The sequence below is a fragment of the Melospiza georgiana genome, chromosome 10, assembly GCF_028018845.1.
Source record: "Melospiza georgiana isolate bMelGeo1 chromosome 10, bMelGeo1.pri, whole genome shotgun sequence".
Classification (NCBI taxonomy): Eukaryota; Metazoa; Chordata; class Aves; order Passeriformes; family Passerellidae; genus Melospiza; species Melospiza georgiana.
In genome coordinates, this window is record NC_080439.1 from 6,840,069 (window position 1) to 6,862,893 (window position 22,825).

At 42.3% G+C, this 22,825-nt stretch overlaps 3 protein-coding genes across 3 annotated transcripts; 2 read left to right on the forward strand and 1 right to left on the reverse strand.

Annotated features, from left to right (window-relative positions):
• The first annotated feature begins 2,597 nt into the window (after positions 1-2,597).
• On the forward strand, positions 2,598-12,017 carry ACTL6A (actin like 6A). Its single transcript, XM_058031420.1, has 14 exons — positions 2,598-2,644; positions 3,436-3,512; positions 3,709-3,883; positions 4,253-4,353; positions 5,596-5,693; positions 6,379-6,473; positions 6,689-6,795; positions 6,881-6,970; positions 7,158-7,219; positions 7,537-7,651; positions 7,998-8,078; positions 8,961-9,056; positions 10,050-10,136; positions 10,750-12,017. Exons 1-14 carry the CDS (start codon positions 2,620-2,622, stop codon positions 10,828-10,830), a joined length of 1,290 nt encoding a protein of 429 aa, XP_057887403.1. The 5' UTR covers positions 2,598-2,619; the 3' UTR covers positions 10,831-12,017.
• A 426-nt stretch (positions 12,018-12,443) lies between these two features.
• On the reverse strand, positions 12,444-17,178 carry MRPL47 (mitochondrial ribosomal protein L47). Its single transcript, XM_058031421.1, has 7 exons — positions 17,093-17,178; positions 16,258-16,403; positions 15,636-15,696; positions 14,900-14,996; positions 14,219-14,349; positions 13,863-13,958; positions 12,444-13,437 (listed from the first exon to the last, which is right to left on the reverse strand). Exons 1-7 carry the CDS (start codon positions 17,176-17,178, stop codon positions 13,320-13,322), a joined length of 735 nt encoding a protein of 244 aa, XP_057887404.1. The 3' UTR covers positions 12,444-13,319.
• Positions 17,179-17,443: 265 nt separating this feature from the next.
• On the forward strand, positions 17,444-21,741 carry NDUFB5 (NADH:ubiquinone oxidoreductase subunit B5). Its single transcript, XM_058031104.1, has 6 exons — positions 17,444-17,585; positions 18,053-18,141; positions 19,024-19,090; positions 19,784-19,845; positions 20,795-20,901; positions 21,486-21,741. The coding sequence occupies exons 1-6, from the start codon at positions 17,444-17,446 to the stop codon at positions 21,604-21,606; spliced, it is 588 nt and encodes a 195-aa protein (XP_057887087.1). The 3' UTR covers positions 21,607-21,741.
• Positions 21,742-22,825: the final 1,084 nt, after the last annotated feature.

Here is a 22,825-nt window from a genome sequence, read left to right on the forward strand (position 1 = left end):
GTTCCTCTCTTGCAGATCAGCCACGAGCAGCTGCTGTGCAGAGAGCAGTGTCTGGCTCAAAGTGTCACTTATCACATGAATACCAGGAATCATCACTGCAAAATAAAGCACAAGAAGGAGCTAAATGAAGAACCTCTGGCATGGTAATTCCAAATTTTCTGAACTGCTTTTCCCATCTGCAATTCATTCCTCCTCCTCAAAGAACTATGCCTTGAGTATTAGTGCCACATACTGGAAATCATGATAACATACTCACTTGAAAATATTTCATAATACAAAATGAAGGTGCACTGGCTTTAGGATGTATAGTTAATGAAACGGCAGGATTTATCTTTCTAATGCTAACATCTATATGTTGTAGCTGTATTGTGCTGTAAATCGTAAAAGAATTTCTTAATTGCATTATAAAATTATTATGTTTGCTCCTTAAAGAAACAGAGACTCAAACTGTGTGTGAAACTAAGTTCCTTGCCCTTGAGAGTTAGTAAATCAAATAACCTCCTTGTACTGTCATAATTGTGCTTAAAAAACCCAACTCAAGTGGTTGTCCCTTGGAACTGTTGGATTTTACCACTTTTCCTATGTTTTGACACCCTCCCCCTTAAAGAAGTTTTGCTGTTCACCAGCCCAACGTTAACTGCAGCATCTTAGGAGGTGCAGTACAAACACACATCTAGGCTGCTTTTCCTCTTCACCAGCATGAAGTTTGCTGAGATTTGTTAAATTCTCAACAGCTTTATCAAGCTAAATTATTCAGCCTCCAAAACAAAACTACTGGGTACATCAAATGCCAGTTTTATCTCCCTGATTAAATTCAGTGTACTTAGGGAGGTATAACTGAAACTTTAGTCACAGGTTAGGAAAAAACCTTAAAGTTTTGTAGGAAGTTCTGAACTCCCCATCCAAGTAAGACAAAGTGAGCTCACACCATAAATTTTTGTTTTATGGTGAAAATACAAGAAGCACTTCTTTTTATCATTTATAGTCCAATAAGCAGGTGTTATTAAGATTGTTCATTATGCTATCCAAAACTTTATAGTCAAACGTAAATGTAATAAGTAAAATATTCTATTAAGCAGGCTGAATCTAATTACTTGAAGATCCTTGCTACAGTATTACAAAAATAAGCTACATATCTTAGGTAAACTTTAAAAGAACACACAGCTTCCCATCCCCTCCAAAAACACCCACCTCACATAAAAATTCAAAAAGTTGCACACCAGGAACACTTGCCCTTTAAGCCAATTCCCTTGTTTTCCAGTTAAAATATTAGTTAACTGCTGGTTAGGCCTGAGGTCTTTCTTTTGTTTTCTTTAATTCCTGCAGCTTTACAGTTACCCATCCCTGGCTGTCCTGGCTGAACACCAGGTTTGGCTGAGTGCTCTGAGTGCACCAAACAAGGCGATGTGAAATCCTAACTACAAGTTCAGCTGGAAAACTGGCAGCTGAACTGCCCAGCTCCGAGACACACCAGCCCTGGGGACCAAGGGCTCTGCCCCAAGCAAGAAAGGAACCACACGAGGCAGGGTAACCAAGACAGGCTTCAAAAGCTTTTTATTTCAGCGGAAGAGCCCAACAGAGCAGGGAGAGCAGCAGGGGAGTCACAGAATCAGTTAGGTTGGAAAAGATCTCTGAGACTGAGTCCAACCTGTGCCTGGCATAGTTTGAGATTATATCCCCTGGTCCTGTCACTGGTTGCTCAGGAGAAGAGGCTGATCCCACCTGGTTATAGGCTCCTGTCAGGTGGATATTGGGGAGGGCCCATGTCCAGTTCTGGGCTCAATACAAGAGGACAGGGAGCTCCTGGAGCTGCCTAGCGGAGGATGAAGAAGGGAATGGAGTGTTTCATGAAGAGAAGCTGAGGGAGCAGAGCCTCTTCAGCCTCGGGAGGAGGTGAACTCAACAATGTCAGCAAAAGATGGATCAGGCCCTTCTCAGGTGGTGCTGAGCAACAGAACAAGAGACACCGGGCAGAAACTGATGTACAGGAAGTTCCACCCGAATATGAGAGAATTTTCCTGTGCAATGATCGCTCATTAGAGCGGATTGCCCACAGAAGATGTGGAGTCGCCCCTACTGGAGATACCCCAGGACCCTCTGCACAATCCTGTGCCACGTGCTCTGGGACGACCCTGCTGGCTCTGGGAAGTGCGACCAGAGGACCCACTGTGGTTCCTTCCCGCCTGAACCATTCTGTGATTCCTCTCACGGTCCCCAGCTCACCTGCCCCGCTCCTCTCACCCCCCGCCTCCTCTGCGCTCTCCCGTCCCCTCCCGCCGCCGCTCCCCTCACACCGCCCCCCCGCCCTGCACTCCCTCGCCAGCCCGCCCTCCGCGTCCGGCTTCAGGATTGGCTGACCGCGGCAAGGCCCCGCCTCCCGCCGGCCGCGATTGGCCGGCTCTGCCCGCGCGGCGCTGCCATTGGCGGGCGGGCGACGGCGCTGCGGGTCGGGCCGCGCCGCGGGCGGGGAGCGTGGCCGGGGCGCTTTTGTTGCTGGGTCGGCGGCGAGAGGAGCGGGCGGGGAGCGCGGGGCCCGCGGACACCGGGGCAGGCGGGGAGCGGGGCCGGGCGGCGCGGGCACGGCGGACGGCGGGGCCGGGCCCGGGCCCAGCGGCAGCCATGAGCGGCGGCGTGTACGGGGGAGGTGAGTCCGGCGCCGCCCTCCCCTCCCCCGCCCCGCGAGGCGGCGCGTGCGGCCCCGGCGGGCGCTTCCCGCCTCCCTCAGCCCGGCCCGGCGCTGCCGCGGCCCCTCCGTGTCCCACGCGTGAGGAGCAGGAGGAAGAGGCGGCGGGCCTTGTTTATGTGGTTTATGTTGCTTATGTCCTTGGCGGCCCCGAGGTGCCTCCGCCGGGTACCGCTCGCACCGCGGCCTTGGGCAGGATCCGCCGTGCCAAGGTCCGGAGAAGGTCCCCGCACTTTGGGAGCCGGGTGTGGTTCCCCCTGTGCACATCCCCTGTGACATCCGATCCTTTCCCAAAGGTTTCCTTTAGGGTGTGCATAGATCAGGATCGGGCCCGTAGGGATGGGCGCTCTGACCCCTTCCCTCACACGGTTGATGTTTTCAGTCCCACCTTCCTCATCCTCATCACCCGCGGGGGCTCTGCGCTCGCCTGGCTTCGTGTGGCTGTTAAATTAGAACTTCTTGAAAGTTTTATCTCGCGATCCGTTTAGCTGCTACTACGTTTTCCAAACTCTTCTACTAAAGTTCTCTTCCTTACGCCAAACGGAGGGATTGCAATGCCCCAGTTAAAGCTTGTCTGCAGTTTTCCAACTGCTCTCTGGTAGCGGGAGTTCTGAATAGAGAAGTTTCTTCTTGCTTTGTAAAAGATCCCTTGATTTGCTTGTCTTGCTTTCCAATTAAAGCAGGCAGTGGGCAGGGAAAGGTTAGAGTTGCAGAAGAGTGTAATAACATTTCTTTATTGACAATCTTTTCAGATGAAGTTGGGGCTCTGGTTTTTGACATTGGCTCATACACAGTGAGAGCAGGCTATGCAGGCGAGGACTGCCCAAAGGTGAGAGCATCTGCCTCAATGGAAATTCAACATGAATTTATGCCTTAAAAAGTCTTCTTTGCGAGTTACAACCCTTCTGAATACATTGGGGTTTGTTCTGACTGTATTGTATAAAGAAACTTGTGAATTTATGAGAAAAACACCAACTTGCAGAACATTGCTAATCCTTATGTGCTGCTTGCCTCTTGCCTTGCAGGTGGATTTTCCAACAGCCATTGGTGTGGTGCTGGAAAGGGACAATGGCAGCACTCTGATGGAGATAGATGGTGACAAAGGCAAACAAGGGGGCCCAACCTACTACATAGACACTAATGCCCTGAGAGTTCCAAGGGAGAATATGGAAGCCATTTCACCTCTAAAAAATGGAATGAGTATGGTGCTCTTGTCTTTTTCTACCTGAATTTTAAAAAATAGCATTGCCAGGCTGCAGGAAGTTATGGTTGTGTTGACAGATGTTATGTACAGCAGCAGAGGCTGTAAGAACAGAATTCCTGCTTTACAAATTGCATGGAGATGTGGTTGGTTTTCACTGTTAGTGGGCTTTCTGTACAATTGTTGATGTCATGGTGATTGTGGAGGAAGAGAATTCTCCAGATCTGTTAGAGAAGGTGTGTGTCTGCTGAGGACAGCTTTTGATTGAAGAGCTCTATGCAAAAAACTAAATTGGACAGCATTTATGTTTTTATGAAATGAAACAAAATTTAGAAGTAACTAACCTGTTTGTCTCAATGTTGTTATAGTTGAAGACTGGGATAGTTTCCAGGCAATTTTGGATCACACTTACAAGATGCATATTAAATCTGAAGCAAGTTTGCATCCTGTCCTTATGTCTGAAGCACCAGTGAGTAAAAGCAGCTGTGCATTTTGATAAGTCTTTTTGATAACTCTGTAAATATTAGTCCTGGATAAGTCTGACAATGGCTTGTAGGTGACAAGTGCTAAAACTTAGCTACAGAAGTGACAATTTTGAAGTACTTGGACAGCTTCTGGAAAACCCTCAATTTGAAATAGTTTTTATGAGTTGTATTAGGAAGTATGTACAATATGCTATTGTTTTTCACTTATTGAAAAGAAGCCAAAAGTTAAAAAAAAAAATTTTACTGCTTAGAATAAAAAGAAAAAAGATGTTTGGATGTCTTATATATTAAGTTACACTTAATAAAAAGCCATAAAAAAAATCTTGCTTCATTTAGTTTTACAAGTAACATTAAGTGACACAGAATAATATTTGTAATGGAGAAGTTTTAATTTTTCTGTCTTACTTTCTGTAAGTTGTCCTGTAAGGCAGCTGAAGTGGATGAATACAAATTTCTGGGAAAATCTGGACAAGGTTTCTGTCATTTTAAAATGCTCAGCATTTGAAGGCAGATCTTGAAGTCAGAGTAGAAAAGGTAGACATGCCATACACAAGCGATGCCTTTCTTTAAGAAAACCTTATGAGAAGGATTTTGCTGAATTTCATTGTTCCCTTGTGTTGAATCACAGCTTGTGGAGTGTGGATGAGTTTTCAGTGGCTGTTTGATGGCTCAGTGGGTGTCTGAATAGAGACATTCCCATTGAAATTCTCCTTAAAAACCTAATCTTACGTTCTTGTATTGGCTTGGAAAAAACTTCACATTTTCAATAATGTGCTGAATATTTCAGTTATATCCTGGCTTAATCACAACTGCAGTAGAACTGTAGAAAGGTACTTTGGGAACTGGAAAGTCTGGATTTATTTTTCTTCCCACTGGGCAAGTTCCTTCATGTATCTTCCCCCTTGTTAAAGGCAGGGTGCTTGCTTTAGAGAGTTCTTAGGGAGCCTGACACTGAAAGAGCTGCAGAAATGTAGAAATGTAATGTAACATGAAAGGTGTGTGGCACTTTTGTGTGACAGATAAACATTGATGTGTTGTAGTATAAATGGAATGAAAAACGTTCTAAAGTAAATTACTATAAATCCATTTATGTAGAATTTTGGTATGATTGGAAACCGTGGCTGCAGTTTTTCTAATAACTTCTTTATTGTGTTAGCAATCTATTAGTGTGCAAACACAGCTTCCTTTTGGTCACTTCCTTGTGGTTTGGGTTTATTATTTTTTAGTGGAATACCAGGGCAAAGCGTGAGAAACTGACGGAACTGATGTTTGAGCACTACAACATCCCGGCCTTTTTCTTGTGTAAAACTGCTGTTCTGACAGCGTATCCTTTCAAATGTTTCACTGCTTGGTTTTATTTTCCTCCCTCAGGAAATTATGGTAAACTTTTTCCAGGCAATTCCAAGTATAACAGCCTGCCTAGATTTCTTAAAATTGATTTTTTCCATAAAGATCCAGGGAGGAAGTAAACAAATGCATTTTCTGAACTTTAAGGCATCAGAGCTCATTTTTGAAGTTCTCCCAATCTGACTCTGTCCTTGGGGTCAAAGTCTTTTTTTTTTGTTTTTTTTTTTCATTGTATACTCTGGATAAGAATATTACAGACCTGAAATGGTGATGTGCACACTACTAAATACGGTAATTAGAGCTTGATGTTTTCATAGCCTTAAGAAAACATTTGTAATTATTTTACCTAATAACATGTTTCCAGCTTCGAGTCTAAATGAGCTGGATGTACTCAGAGCTTGCTGCATAGTAGTGGCACAAAGTCTCACCCTTGAGCCTCCAAAGCCTGAGTTAGTTCACAGATAGAAGTTAAATGCTGCTCTCTCTATGAGATTTTGCACTTCACAGAAAGATGGTACACACTGGAAAAGGACAAATCCCTTTGCAGAGGCAAGGAATAACATGTTGGGGTCCTCATTCCTAGTTATGATTTAATTGTATGGCAGCACTTTTTTTTTTTCTAAAGTGAAAATTACAATGTTTTCCTTAATCACTTCGACTAGTTTTGCTAATGGGAGATCTACAGGTCTCATCTTGGATAGTGGAGCAACACACACCACTGCTATTCCAGTGCATGATGGATATGTACTTCAGCAAGGTATGAACTTTCATGGATTACAGCACTGCAGTATCAAGTGATTAGAGGGATTTCTGCTTGCACAGTTGTGTTACTGCTTTTACATCTCTCTGCCCCCTTAAAAAGGAAAAAAACCCTAATAGTGTTCACTGACAAATAGTTAAGAGAGCATGATTTGGATACTTACCATGTTAGTTGTTTTTGTTTTTATTTTGGATCCCCTCTTTGCTTTCCAGGTATTGTAAAATCTCCACTTGCAGGAGACTTTATCACTATGCAGTGCCGGGAGTTGTTTCAGGAAATGAACGTAGAGATAATTCCTCCATATATGATTGCTTCAAAGGTGGGAAAATAACTTTATTTAATAGGTGATGTCTTGGGGAGAGGCTTAAATGTTTACCTGATGACTTTGTACCCTACAATCTCAGGAGGCAGTCCGTGAGGGGTCACCAGCAAATTGGAAGAGAAAAGAGAAGTTGCCCCAGGTCACCAGGTCTTGGCACAACTACATGTGTAATGTAAGTAGGTAATTCCTCCTGCTCTCACCTCCCCTGAGTGTTCCATAAATAAGTTTTGTTCACAAGTATATCAGCATTTTCTCTTGAAGAATGAGAAAAATTTTTGAAAAGTTGCTACCAATTCTATAAATTTTATAAAACTGAAGATTAAAATTTCTATAAATTCATGTTATTTTTAACTCCACAGTGTGTCATTCAGGACTTCCAGGCTTCTGTCCTCCAAGTATCAGATTCAACCTATGATGAACAGTATGTTACTTTTTTCTTTCTTGTAAAATCTGTTACCAGTTGTGTGTGTGGTGCTCAGCCTGTTCACTGCTGTTGGCTGGTTTTGTTATGGAAGAAGGTTTTATCTAAAATTGATGATTTATGCAAGTAGGAGTACTGCATATACCCAGGTGATAGTTTTTTGTTGAATATTCCAAGATGAGATCATAATAAATATTATCGTAAGTCTTATGACTCACGGTGTTCCCATTGGAACTGTAGTTTATAACACTGCTTAGATAACTTGATATCCTGTTTAGAGAGCACTTTAATGTGTTGCTTTCTGTCTGATGCTCCAGGGTGGCAGCACAGATGCCAACAGTTCATTATGAGTTCCCCAATGGCTACAACTGTGACTTTGGTGCTGAGCGTCTGAAAATTCCTGAGGGATTGTTTGACCCTTCCAATGTAAAGGTAAAAGCACTGTGATAGCTGAGATTGGAAGGCTCTGCATGACTGGGCTATCACATGGCTTCTTTTGTATAACATTTTTAATCCTGTGATTTGGATGGATTTGCATTGTGGAGTTCTCCTGGGGGTAGAGTTTGCCTGTCTTGAATTATGGCTGGGGAAGGGAAGGATGAAATGTTCAAATTGGGTGGTGATGAGCTGACTGGAAAAATAGGGATATTTTTATTCCTTCCCTAACAAAATGCTTAGCTCCCTCTCCAGTAACACTTGTAAAATTCATCTCGTTCAGGGCTTTTCTATGCCTTGCTCTCTTGAAGCAGTGATGTGCAGATTGCTGATTTCCCTGCAGGGTTTATCTGGTAACACCATGCTGGGTGTGAGCCACGTTGTCACAACAAGCGTTGGAATGTGTGATATAGATATCAGGCCGGTAAGTGCCACTCAGCCAGGCTGTATTTTAGGCATAGATATTTCTGTGCATGTTTTTGGGACTAGAACAGCAAAGTGAAGAGATTTCCTAGGATAATGATAAATATGTTAGGATAATTCTGTAAGTATTATGTATTTCTATATAGGGATATGTACCATTAGTTTTGTCTTACAAAATGCTAAATCAGGACCTTTTACTTACTGTTTCTACCCATATATAAAAATCTGATGCACAGATTTTGTGGCTGGCACTGCATAATTTGGATTGGACTGGCTTCAGATAAGCATTTATGTTTCTAAGTTGGAGTGTTATCCTCAGATTTTTAGGCATTGTTATGTTTAGAATATACATGGAATTTATAAAGAAGTTCTAAAGGAAAACATTATTTTTAAAATTAATTTAAAATGTGCTGTCAGGTGTCAGTTTGATACGGATTGCATGAGAGTTCTTTCAACGATTTTTTTCTGTTAACCAGTGTGTGAGGAGGGCTTAGTGGGCTGGGCCATGGTGTGTGTTCAACAACTGTGAGATAGAAAACTGCTGCAGGGCTGTGGGGTTTTCTTTTGAGGTTGCATTCAGCTGTAAAAAACTCAACAATTTGCATACAGAGGAGATCTGCAGGTTGAGGGTTTTCCATAGTAGAAATTGTTCAGTGAAATCATGTAGAACATATGGCTTCTTCCTTCCTTTTGTAGTTTAATATTAAGCTGCCTTGCAATATTTTTAAGTGATTAAATAATAAATTTAATTGGAAGAGGTAATACTGTTGCATTGTTGTTGTTGACTATACATTCTCGTGCCACCCCTCTCTCTTGTGAGGAAGAGCTGTTTTCAGAATGATTTCCAAGGTAAAGCTCCAGGTATTTTTTTTTCTCTTTTTAGGGTCTGTATGGCAGTGTGATTGTAGCAGGAGGAAACACTCTAATACAGAGTTTCACTGACAGATTGAACAGGGAGCTGTCCCAGAAAACCCCACCGGTAAAACAACACTTTCCATTATTGCATTGAGTACTTAACATTTTACTTTTCTGCCACATAAGTACACAAGGATATTGTGGCTTTGATACTCTTAGCTGAATAGATTTCTGCAGGGTTTAGAAACCTCCCTCTCTAAAGAAAAGAAAGAATTCTTGAGGAGTTTCATACAGAATAAACTCCAATATTCCTTGAGTATTTTACTGCTCCACTCTTGCTCTCATATTGTGATCCTGAGTTCTCTAATTGTCCCCAAGCAACAGCCAGTGTTTCTCTCGATGGTCCCTCTTTTGAAGTGTTGCTGACTAACTTGAGGCACATTCAGTCATTCTGCCTGAGGTCACTTTGTTGTGGCAATTGTTTTTCCTTAATTCTGCAGACAACCTAAATCACCAGGTTTTGTCTCTGAGTAACATATTTTTTTAATAATTTGATGTTGAAGAAAGTATTGATACCTCGCATCTGAGAGTACATACAGATTATGATATTTCTTGAATTTTAGTATTCAAGCAAAAATGTTCTGCTTGGGACAACTCTGAAATGATGAATGTTAGCAGAAACTGAGAAATGTATTCGCTGCTTATAATAGCTGAGGAGGAGCCCATTTGAAATTCAAAGATTTTATTGCTCTAAGGCATTTGGAAAGCAAAAGGAGTGAATGGATCCAAATAAGACTAGATGACTTAAGTCTAGCAATATAAGTCATTTTAGTCCCAGTGCATGTTGGAGATGACACTACACACTGTGATATTATTGCTCTTCACCTGCCCATTCCTTGCCTTAACCATTTGCTGTTGGATCACAAGGTAAAAACCATATTTCCTGTTCCACTGTGGCTGTTTGAATTGCAAATGCAGGGCAGATGAGCAGTATTGCAGATGTACTGAAATGGACCTTTTTCAGCTGATATTGGTATAGGCACCAGGTTCCTTGTGCTGCTTGTCCCTGAAGGTCACCAGCTTACATTTGTGTGACATTTGCTCCCTTTCTGTGCAGAGCATGCGCCTGAAGTTGATAGCCAACAACACCACTGTGGAGAGGAGGTTCAGCTCGTGGATTGGGGGCTCCATTCTGGCTTCTTTGGTTAGTAAAGCTGTGTTACTGCATTTCTGGCTTCTTTGGTTAGTAAAGCTGTGTTACTGCATTGCTGTGCTGAACAGCACTGCCACCAGACATCTGTGCATTGCAGAGTCTGTGCTATGTAATCATAACCTTGGCTATCCTCATGGTAAGGGGAAGAGAATCTGCTTTAAAAAGAGGTGTGAGTGTTTCCAGTGACAACATAGCCTGCCATGTTCTCCCGTTTTTAGTGGCAAGGTAAAACCTTGAAATGTATGTACTTTCTCTAGACTGTATCTAGTAGACCAGGAAAGTAGCAAACCTGTTTCTGCATCATATTCCTGAGGTTAATTCTACAAGTTACTGAGCACTGCAGTGCTTTTTGGGGGTTAATTTATCATCATGGGAAAGGGAGACTGGAATCAGCATTTGGTGCTGCCCTTCCTGTCTTGAGTTTAATCCCTTAGCAATAAAACTCAAGGAAAAGACACTTAAGCAGTCAAGTCCTAATACTTAATTTAATGTAACGACTTGCTTGTTTTCCCTCCTAGGAAAACCTAATCATGTTTCAATTAACCATCATTTGTGTTCTGATGTTTTTTCATTGTGTGTTGCTTTTGTTTCTTTATTTTTCTAGGGTACTTTCCAGCAGATGTGGATTTCCAAACAAGAATATGAAGAAGGAGGGAAACAGTGTGTAGAAAGAAAATGTCCTTAGACCTCTTTACTGTGAAAACTGCTGCCTGCTCGGTGCTCCTTCTGTTTTATAGCTTTAGCATACTCAGGAATGGGATGGACTCCTTTTTGTAGGAAGTTTATATTGGGTTTTTTGCATAATTCAAGTTCCATTTTAACAAAGTTAGAAATTTTCAGAGACCTAATTGGTACTATAATAGAAAAAGGATGTTTATGTCCCTTGTAAAGCAATAATTCCTGTAACAAGCATTTTATAATTTTGTATAAATGTCTATTTTCTCTAGTATCTTTTCCTGGGAACAGCTTTACAGGTTAGCTAATAGATAGAGGCATAACCTTGCAAATGCCTGTGCTTATTTATTAATTATTTCTTGTCTAATTTCTTGTCTATTTTCACATACTAGTCTTCCTTGCTGGTACTTTGGCCTTAAATTGCTCTTATTTTTCTCTTAAAAAATAAAATTTGGTCTTTTATATTTGAACAAGCTTGTGAGTACTTGCAGAGAAAGTTACTCTGCTGTTTTAAAAGTTGAAAGTTTGTATTCAGCAATCTATTTTAGTGTAAACTTTTACTGTATCACAGAAGTGTTACATTCCATGGAGTGAATGTTATATTAAGCACTGGTTTGTTAATTTTTTTTATTATGGAGCATTTTCATTTCAGTAAGCAAGCAATGCTTTCCACCTGATGTGTAAGAATGTATTTAATGCCTTTGTGATGTTGGTGAGAAGCAAAGCCTGTTCAGGACAGGGAGATTGAGACAAAGAATTGCCTCTCCAGGACTGGGAGCAGAGTCAGAAGCTTTCAGTGCGTGGCTGACCCTCCGCAGGGAGCCCCTGGTGTGGCTCCCCCTGTGCCTCCCAGCAGGGTCTGTAAGTGCCTGTGTTTGCAGGGGGAAGGTGCACTCAGGGTCACAGGAATGGGGATGTCTTTTTTTCAGCAGGAATTGGCTGTCAAGACACAGCTCAATGTTGCTTTTAAGCTTAATTTACAATGGTGTGGTGGTCTGTTTTGGGACATAATGAAGTTTTGCTCCTTATCTCAAAAGCTGTGGAAAACCAAATAGCATTTAACTGATCTAAAAAAAAAAAATAAACAGTACTGCTACATTTTTGTATCCTAAAAGATCTTGTGGGTAAATAATTATGAGGCCTCTTTTTGAAAAGTTTCACGTTACCTCCAAATAATAAAGTAATTTATCAAACCAATCTGCTTTTGTCTTATTATGAGAATCTTGAGTTGCTCTTTAGACAAAGTTGCTTGATCAGGTTTTCAAAGCTATTGACAAACCATATTTCTCTTGCAAAAAACTGCAAAGTCACCAGCTGTTGTCATTTGGGAATAAAGACTCAGTCCAGTTTCCATTCAGGTGGAACATGGAACATAACTGAACTGCTGCCTCAGTGCACTGCAGTGGGTGCTGTTTTTAAGCTTTCCTTCTGTGGCATGCTTAATTTCATTATGCCAAATCAGCTTTTATCTTCTGTTTCTCTTAAAAGAATTGCAGTACAGTAGTAATATCTGCTAATATTCCAGCAGCAGAGGGAGAGTAAAACACTGCTGGAGGTTTTCTCACACTAAAGACTCTGAGTTTAAACAGTGGGAATTTTGTGTGATGCAGAGAAGGTGAAGGTCCAAATGCTGGAGATAGATACAGGAAACAGTACTGGTTCCCTTGCAGTGTTTTACCAGATTATACTGCTGAGCACATTTGCTTCCTGAAAGACTGCTATTTGTGACTTTAATCTAGATTTCCAGATGACCACATGTGGAGTTAAAAGCCTTCCTGAAGTGAAAGGTGAAGCTGTTTAATCAACTGAGAGCAACAGCAGTACCTGCTTCAATTTCATAGAAGACATTGCAGCCTTCTTTCAAACATTTTGCACTGTGTGCAAAAAAGCATTGTACAAGTGTTTGAATTGTCAGAAATCAAGGTAGGACAATTGTATTAGAAGTTCCCATGCTGAGTATTTCATACTTTCTAAGAAGCCAGACTTAAAGTAGTGGAAAAAATTCCTCATAACAGACCAAAGAGCCCATTTACCAGTGCATTTATGCAGAGAACAAATACACCTTGCATAGCTTACTTGTAACTCAGGGAAAATATTCAGGAAAATAGCTCATATGTGAGCTTCAGATGCTTTCATGTTTCTATCTGGTTTTAATGCACATTTGTTAAACTAAACCAGGTAAATGTTACCCCTACACTTGTTACTGTCAGCTGGCACTCCATGGCTGCTCCTCACTGTTCCTAATGTATCTCTCACTCTTGTAACAGCTGGCTAACACAACATTTGTTCCTGCACACGAGAGAGATCAGATGATTTGAGTTAGGTACCAAAGCCGCTTTTTAATTCCAGATCACAAGTTTAATTAAAGTCAAATGTTGTATTAAAAACAGAAAAAGATGGGGACTCTCTGGAATGCTCAGTGGAGTTGTTTGTGGTTCCAGAACATGATTCATGTTCCACAGACACTTGACCAGTTGCTTGCAGTGCTCTTCCAGCCTACTACTGGCTCTGGGATTTCACAGCAATATCAGGGAACTTCCTTTCCAAGACCTTCCTCCTCGTCCTCTCCAGGCTTTGCTGCCTTGCCCTTTTCCGTAAGGCTTTTTCAATTCTGAGTCTGAAACAGAGCAGTTGGTGTGGTTCATTTCCAGCCAGCCTGAGACCACTTTAATGAGCTCCCCCCAATCAGATAGAGGCTCTCAGTGATTAACAACTTCAGTATTCATTTGCTTCTGATAAGTAAAAAAGCCTGCAGAGTAATATTTTTACACTACTTCTGAATTCTACAGAAGTTCAGCCTCTGGGAGGATTTTTGATATTCTGCACTTGAAATTACTTTTACAGTGCTGCTGCATAACCATGTACCTTAGTAACTAAGGTGGGAACAGAAAAAAAGAAACAGAGCAAGCTGTATTTTAAAAAGCCTAATTTTCAGTCTAGTAGCTGAAAACCAAAAGATTACAGCTATTTTTTCCTTTTAAAGTGGAAGAAGAACACAAACAGATCAGATGATAACTTTCAATGTCAAAATAATCTTTTTACCTGATGAAGTGATTCACATGAGGTAAGTAATAGAATCTCTTCTTTTTGTGTTTTTTGTTCAAGTGCCAAGGTATTGGCCATTCCTTGTAACTGTACCTGTTGGAGACAGATCAAAAATGATTACAGAATGTACATTTGGTCTTAATTCTAGGATTTTACCAGTTTCTCTTGGTTTCAAGATAAAGTGGTCTGGGAGATGGGAGAATCTGTATATGGGTTTATTTCCAACTCCTGCTGGCTTGGTTTGTAACTGTCTCCTATGTTCTGTACAGTCTATGCATTCTTCCTTGATTAGATAAGGATTTTCTGGGAGAGACCACAAGAAAAACTCACACATTAAAAAAGGTTTTCCATACCAGAAGGTGCGTCCCAGGAAATCGTGTCGCCACTCGCCAGGGACTGGCTTTTCATGGCCCGTCTGTAAAAGCCTCAAAGCAATTTCTCTTTCTCTGACAACCAAATCTATATTTTTCATAGATGTTTCTACCTGGAAATGGTAAAAAGTTTCAGGATGCACCAACAAAAAACAATGCTGAAAATTTAAAAGATCTCAAAGACAAAATTTTAAGGGAAAACAAAGGTAAAATATGCTGGAGTTTGATCATGAGTACTCTCTCAGCAGGGCCTGTGTACTAGAACAGTGAGGAAAATCTAATTTGACAGCAGGACAGATATGAAATAACTGACAGTCTGACACTTGATTAAAGACCAGCTGGGTGATGCATAAAGCAGATCCAGTGCTGATGCAGAAGTGTAGGAAGCTCTGAGGCAGGGGTCAGAAGGAAGCAGAAGAAGCAAACAGAAGGTTTGCTTATGGTTTGTAGTGGCCATTGGTTATTTTAGTTTTCACTGGAGTCTGGTCACAGCCCCAGCAATGCCCACTGGACACTGAGAAAATTATGACTTGAGCTGTTAGTGCATACACTAAATCAGGGGAATAATTTTTTTAAAAAAGGTCTTTAATAATTTAACAAACACTTGATCTTTCAGCAATTTTACTTAAGAGCTACAGTTTTTATGTATTATGAGAAAGGTACCTTTTCTAAGCGCTCTGGGCTTGGCATGGGCTTGCGCTGTCGTTTGGATTCCTGCTCTAGAGTTAAGAGCATGTTCCTTTCTTTCAGCAGGACATACCTGGAGCAGAAAGCACAGAAATTCAAAAATGACTTTGGGATGGCTAAGCAGTTATTCACTTACTATCTGTCATCCCAAATCCTGCTGCCTTCATATAATGAAACAAAAGAGGAGAATGAGGGAGACAATTTTACTTCGTCTGGAACAAAGAGGGCTTAGGAGGGAAGAGTTTAAGTTGTCTTCCACTACCTGGACAAAGCCAGATTCTTCTCACACGTACACAGGAAAAGACAAAGCAAGGAAGAAGCTGTTCACAATAATGATTAAGTTCAGCCTGAACTTAATCCAGCTTCAGAAACTTCCAAAACCAGAATAAATGCAGGCCTGAGCACCCTGATGGAATGAAGTGCCCACCCCACCAGAAGGTACTGACAACCAAGAGGGGCCCACTCAAACAACCCCAGAGGGTTTGCACCAAAGCTGAGCCCCCTGAACTAGACACAGCTGTGCCACAGCCACCTGCAGAGCAGCTTCTGTGCTCTGAGCAGGACCAGGGCTGCTCCAAGCCCAAAGCTGGCTGGAGCCCGCAGGGCTCTGTGCCAGACTAAAGCTACTGCATCATGAGTTCACCAGCCACATTTTATTGATGTGCAGAGCTGCTCTGAAAGAAGAGAAGCTTCTTCACTAAAACTTACTTACCAAAGTTTGTGCAAGTCTTCACTACTCTTGCCCCTTAGCTGCTTTATATTCCATGAATCCCCTGTAAAAGATAAAAATCCACCATTAATTTAATGAAACCAAGTTCTCTTATTCTGGAAAATAAAAAATGCATCTATCAGGCTCAGCTGACACAACAGTATAAAGACCACTTTAAAAATACTACTGCTTGGACAGCCATCCTTGAGCATGTTCGGCTTTGCATTTAAAATACAATTCAAAAAGGCAATTATAAATAGTTTTTATTTGTGCTTGTAAAAGGCTGGAAACACAGAAAGCTGTCAGATGAATCTTGACACTGAACTAGTTTTCTTCCATAATACTTATATTTCATCAAAGCACATCTCTTCTGTGATACACTCTGACTTCAGAGCAAGGCAGAGGATTTACAGCAAAACATTTTGCTGCACATTTGCCATTTCCTTTCATAAACACTGAATACACACAGCAAAAATTAACAGGCATAAAGATGCACAAGTGGATGTATATACATATACATAGATAAATAAGTTTTATGTAGCTATGAATGCTCCCTATAATGCAAAAAAACCCAGGTCAGATTTCAGCTCAAAGACTGCTATCAGAAATGCTAAATATAACTCACCAGACTTTACACTTTTTTCCCCCCAGTTTCCTGGATCATCAAAAAACTCTTCCAGCCCTCTCCGAGACACAGTTGTGTGCAGGAACTTCACCTGATGGAGGGTCTCAATTTTTGGTGGGTTCTTGTGGTACAGATTGAGTGCCATCCTAAATAAAAGTTAGAAGGAAAACTATGTATGGTAGGAAAAATAATATTCTGCTAAGTGAGAATGTTTGTTTCATTCACAAAGGCACAGGTCCTACAGATAGATCACAGCATGTGGGGAAAAAGCAGAGTTTTGGTTAGTCACAAAGATGTCATCTTGGTGTTTTCTCCTCCCCCTCATCTCATCTAATTATAAATTTTCTAGACTTAGAAATAATAAGCAATTAAAAATTAAGGAATAAATCTGAGCTATGCTGAACAAGAGTACATCATAGACACACGGAACTTTTAGCATTGGAAAGAACCTCTGGAGATCAGGCAGTGCAACACCCCTGCCAAAGCAGGGTCACCTGGAGAAGGTGACACAGCAACGTCCCGGTGGGTTTGGGTGGCTCCAGAGGGGGAGAATCCACGCCCTAATCCCCCGCGGCCTTCATGGCTAAAGCTGTGGACACCCGGGACAGCACAAACCCACCAGCACCACGCCCGCAGGTTCCACAGGCCCAGGGAGCCGCTTGGTGCTGCCCTTACACGCGGCCATACACCGCACTGCAGCGCTCAGGCTGCGGAGCCGGACACACGGGCACCGGGACACACGGACACCCGCCTCCCGCCACAGGCTCTCCTTCCTCCCGGGAACCGCGCCCGCCCCTCCGTGCCCGAGCCCGAGTCCGCCCGGCGCGGTGCGTACCCGGGGAGTCCCGGCCGAGCCCGCGGCAGGCGGAGCGCGGCCGTGAGGCTCCGGCCCAGCGCGGCCATGGCCGCGGCCGCCGCCATCGCCCCGCGTCCTCCCACCGCGCCGGGGGCACGGGGCGGGAGCTGCCCTTTCCCAAGATGGCGCCTGCCCGGCCTCGCCCGCCCTCTCCCGCGCTACATGGAGCACAGAGAAGGCTCTGCCCTTTTCCAACATGGCACCCGCGCGGCTTCACCTCTATGGCAGGGCTCACTGGGAAGGCTTTGCCCTTTCCCATGATGGCGGCCGCCGGCTTCACCCCGCGGCGGGAAGCGGCGCTGCCGGCCCCGCCCCGTGCCAGTCCCAGCCATGGCGGCCATGAGCCGGGTGCTGCGGGCGGCCGCGGCCTGGGCGGCGCGGCGGGCGGGCAGCGCCAGCACCGCCGGGATCACCGGGATCACCGGGACCACCGGGATCACCGGGATCGGCCCCCGCCTCCCCGGCACTCTCGGTACGGCCCCGGCAGGGGAGCGGCGGGGCGGGGGCGGCGGGGCCCGGTGACCTTGCGGAGCGGGACAGAGGTGCCCTCCCGGAGGCCGCGGGAGCGCCGGGGGCTGAGCAGGTCCCCGTTGTGTCCCCGTTCCTATGGAAAACTGCCGGGTTTGGGGAAAAAATGGATGGAAACGGGCGGGAGGCCGACCCTCCTGGCATTGTAATTATCCATTTACTCGGCCCTGTGTGGTGACATTCACTGATTCACGTGTCTGTGCTTACAGGTGGGCATAGACCTGTGTCTGTAGTTTGAAGAAAAATAGGTTAATGCTAACAAAATACGAAATTACTTCAGGCGAACTGCACAAAACTCAGCTGCTGTTGTACACTCTTCTTTCTATTTTCCTTTCCCCATGTATGTTTGACCTTGTCCTGGCACAAGCACCAATGGAGTACAAAACCGTAATACTCTGGTTCAATTTTCAGTTCCTGTACGACACAGTGGTGACCATGGGAAGAGAATGTTTATCATCAAGGCAACAAGTTTTTATGATTCTCGATTTTTGAGCTTGTTGGTGAGTTAAAAATCAAATGTATTATTGCATTCAGTGTAGCACATCACTTGCAAATGGTGTTAGAGTGTCTAAAATACAATTTACTGTGTTGTTTATGTGATAGCATCTAAAATGTGGCTGACACTATTTACATAAACAAGAATTTCAGGTCCTCTTTAAGAATTTTTTGGTCATAAGCTGTAAAATCAGGGCCAGATGAAGTTCAAAGACTGGCTGTATAGCAAAGGCTGTGATAAGTACTTAAATTACTGCTGCAGTAGCATTCTTATATTACATGTCTGTGTTCATATATGCATGACCCACAAGTGCTTTTTGCTTCATCCTCCCTTTTGAAACATATCAGTTACTCTTCTGCAGGATTTACCTTCACTTATCTACACCACTAACAACAGAGGTGAGATTTAGGAAGCCTGACCTGAGTTTGACCCCTCCAAAGTCAGGTTTTGGATAAATCCTTTTATAAGCAGCAAGAGCTGATTTTATACAACTCCCTTCTTGTGATCAGGACTCATTTCTCTGCCTTCCTCAGCTACAGAGCCCACAATGGCTGCACTGGTGTTGGATTCTTGCCTTGCTGTCAGTGCCGATTGCAGCTGCAGCCAGCCATGCCAAGGTGCTGAGGAATTTCAGGGAGGTGTTGCTGTTTGCTGCTGCACAGACTGACCTCACTGGGAGATGGGAACTGACCTGAACAGCATCACTTTTGTGTGTTCTGTTCATTAATGAACTCATTGCAATCAGCAGTGTTTACACACAACATCCCTTCCCAGCCTAGAATGCAAATCTCAGAGTTATTGGCTGTTTTCAGATGTTTTCAGATCTCGTGTAAATTTTGTCAGGGTTCTGGGTTTCCCACACTGACTGTTTTTATCCCCTCTGCAGAGATACTATTTATTCCTGACGGGAATACCAGTGGCTGTGCTCTTAACATACATCAACATCTTCGTTGGTGAGTGCTCTGTCAGGCTAAGCAAAGTACAGTCAGAGTTATTAAATGGGAATTAAGCATGCTGCATAGAGAAAAAGCACTCTTCTAGGGCTCTCTCCTTGGAAGGCCTAACAAATACAGTGATATTATATAAGTACATAGAAATATTCCCAGTATATTTGCTTTAGTTGTTGCTTTTTAAAAAAAGTTTCTCACATTAAAAAATAACAAAAAACCATTCTCTCTTCTAGCAGTCTTCCAAACACCAGTGAAATTTAGGAACTTGCTTTAACAAGACAGCAACTCTGGGTTTTTGTCTAGCAAAGATGCCAAAATTCTGCTTGGCAATACATGTGTTAAATCTCCTGCTGTAATGATATGTAATTAATTTAATAGAGAAATCAGGAAAAGTCCATGCTTTCAGCTCCTGTACTTTAAAGGGTATTTCTGTGGACTTGATCCAAGTTGTTTCTTCTGTATAGCTGCTAATTTTACCCTTTTTGTTTGTAACTTAAAATCTGTGAGTAGATACTTGCAGTGTGATGTGTCTGCAAAAATTTGCAAGTTCAATTTTTTCTGAATCGAGCTCACACTGAAGGATTTAGTACTCCATGTGTGGAGTAATGACCTTTTCCTTATCTGAAAAGCAGAATATAAGGTAGCTTTGGAAAATAAGCACAGAGTTAAATATTCTTTCCCTCCTTTCCTTGTCAGGTGAAGCTGAACTTGCAGAGATTCCTGAAGGTTATGTTCCAGAGCACTGGGAATACCACAAAGTGAGTGGAACATGTGAAAGGGTGGGCATGTTATGGACAGCCTTTCTCTTGAAGATACTTTTGGGAGTAAAATGAATGGAGTATGATGATGTCTGTCAGTGTAGTAAAATTCAAATAGTGCCATTCTGATTTTGGTAAACTTTTTTGTGGCTTTATGGAACATGTAAAAGGCTGTAGGAAATCTCTTAATGACCCAAGCAGATGCAAATGCTCTGTATGCAGTAAACTGCTGAAACTGTATGCCAAGAATTTTTCTATAATATTCCTAAATAGTAAGAAAAGTCCTCTGCATTCATACCATGCAGATTTTGTCTTTATTATTTTTTTCCTACAATGTCTTAAGAAACTGGAGTTTAAAGTGACATTTCTTTTGTTTTCAAGTCCCATATCACACACACTTTTGAATTTAGAATTGAAGATTTTTATAGTCACAAACTCAAGGTTGTATGGTTTCAATTTAACTGTATTTTCTTAAAATTAGTCCCTGGCTTCTTGCTGCAAGTCCTGTTTTGTTCCTGATAGGAAGTAATTGAATTCAGCAATATTATTGTGACTGTTTCAACTCATTTAAACTTTTGTTCCTAGTGAAATGCCCTCTATGTGGAAGCAAAATTTTGAAATGTTGCTGATTTCAGTAAGATTTGGAGTCCACTTCTGTGATTACTGTGGCAGTTTAAGGAACTTTAACAGAAAGAAAATAAATTATATCTTCATTAAATTTTAATTTTGCTACAGAACAGTCATCTGCAGGTTGTCTTGGCATTAAGGATTGCAAAAGACTTTTTAGGGTTCTGATCTCACATGTAGTTGTGGATGTTTGTAACTTTACTGTTAGGATTTGAATGGCAGCACTCATGGTGTCCATGCCATCTTTTCAGGACTGTGGATACACAAGGTGACATTTCTGTTTGGAAATTGCTCAGACAATCTCTGCTGTTGTGTTTTCCAGCACCCCATAACCCGCTGGATAGCTCGTTATGTACTTGACCCCCCTGAGAAGAACTATGAGAAGGACATGGCCCTGCTTGCTGTGGAAGTGAGGAAATCTGAGATGAGGTATGCTCTGTAGTTGGGGGGGTTAAAATCCTCATCCATACTGGAGCTGACTCTTTGATTTTGCATGACATACTGAGCTGGATGCTGACATAAAGTGCTTTCATGTGTCCCCTGAGTGCTGCTGCCCTGGCTGCTGCCAGAGTGGGAGTCACAGGATCTGTTATTGCTGCCCTCTCAGGATTCAGGTTACCAGAACAATCCAAGGGCGGGGGGGGTCTTCAAAACACTTGGCATTTATAAAGGTGTAGCTCTGTCTTTGTCTTCCTGAATCAGCAAATGGAGCTCTTTTTGCCCCTAATAATGCTCCAATGTTCTTAGAGAAGAACCTGTGATAAAATATAATAATAATAAAATACTACCAGTATTTTTTATTACTCCTTTGTGGAATGACTTGCTGAAAAAAACAAAAAACCAACCAAAATTAAAAGATATAATAGCTCATGTCTTAGCTGAACCCTTCATATTTTGGTCCTACCTATGCTTCAGCAGTATTTATAAACCAATGATGCTAAAATCATTGCTTTGTCAGAAATGCTCAATATTAACAAACTTCATGCTGAAGATGTCTATTGCCTTTTTTTTAGGCTGCTGGAGCTGGAGGCACGCAGACTGATGAGACACCGGGGAGATGGGCCTTGGTACCATTATGAAACGCCTGACAAAAATCTTGTTGACAATTCTATGAAAGCCACACCTGATAATTAAACAATTTTCGGGCAGTGTGCAAGGTCTTCAGTGCATACTGACAAATTGTGACTGTGCTGTTGAACAGACATCCTGCTGTTTGCTGATGGAAATGAATAAACAGTGTTTGTGTTGATTCCAGTACCTTGAAAGAAACTGTGTGGCAGTTAACTCATACAGCTGTTAAAACTGTTAATCAGCGAAAATGCTTTGTGTCAATTGCCAACAATCACTCCTTTCCTTCAGAACATATGTACATGAAACAAGTTGGTAATACTAGTTTTCATTTTGTGATTTCTAGTGTTTATAGTTTTAAGTGAAAGATACAAGGAGCTAAGGGATTTTTCTTTCTCAGTGCTTTGTGTCAGGTAATTGGTGGGAGATAAACTAAGTAGGAAAGTACCTTCACACATACCTGCCATGCCTTTTCAGAACTGTGCAGCAGTTCTTGCACACCACTTCTGGCAACTCCTTAGGGAATAGAGTTCTCTCATCACCTGGCAAGCTTTTGCCACTAGAGGGATGTGTTTCCTCAGGGTCTACAGGCCATGGTACTCTAAATTTCTCAAGTGATGGAAAGTGCCTCTTACAGTTTGTGACTCTAAATTATCTGTCCGTGTTCAAAATCCTCACTTTTAAAAGGAAATAAGCCCAAACTAAACCCATATAATCTAGTGATTTGAAACTTAAAACTCTATATTTTTTTTTATTAGGCAAGACTGCATGGACTATTTTAAGCAAAACCTGCCTTGTTTGCTATTTCCTGGCACTGCCAGACATTAGAAAGACATTGATTTTCTATCAGTGCTTTGCTTGCCCTTTCTGATAGAATCAGTCTTTCAGGTTAGATGGCTCATATGTCTTATGGCTCTCATTGTTTATAAATGCTGAGTTATTAATAAGAGAAGCCATTAAAAAAGCACAAAGTCTCCTCAGGTAAAATAAACCTGTCTGACCCTGCATTAGTGTTTTCTATCCAGCATCCAATGATGCTCACAAGTCTGATGTAATGTCTGTTTTTCAGCAAGTCTCCATGGACATCACATTCTGCCCTCAGTGTTTCACATTGTTCCCAACACTGGATTTTCCAGCAGTGAAAATCGCTGAGAACACTCTGCTACCCTGCTCATCCTCACAGCCTACTCATAGCTGGGTACAAACATTTTTCAATTTTGTTTTTGATATTTTCCTAGAACCACCTTTTGAAAATTTTAATTTTGAGGTAAAAGGTGGTTCTAGC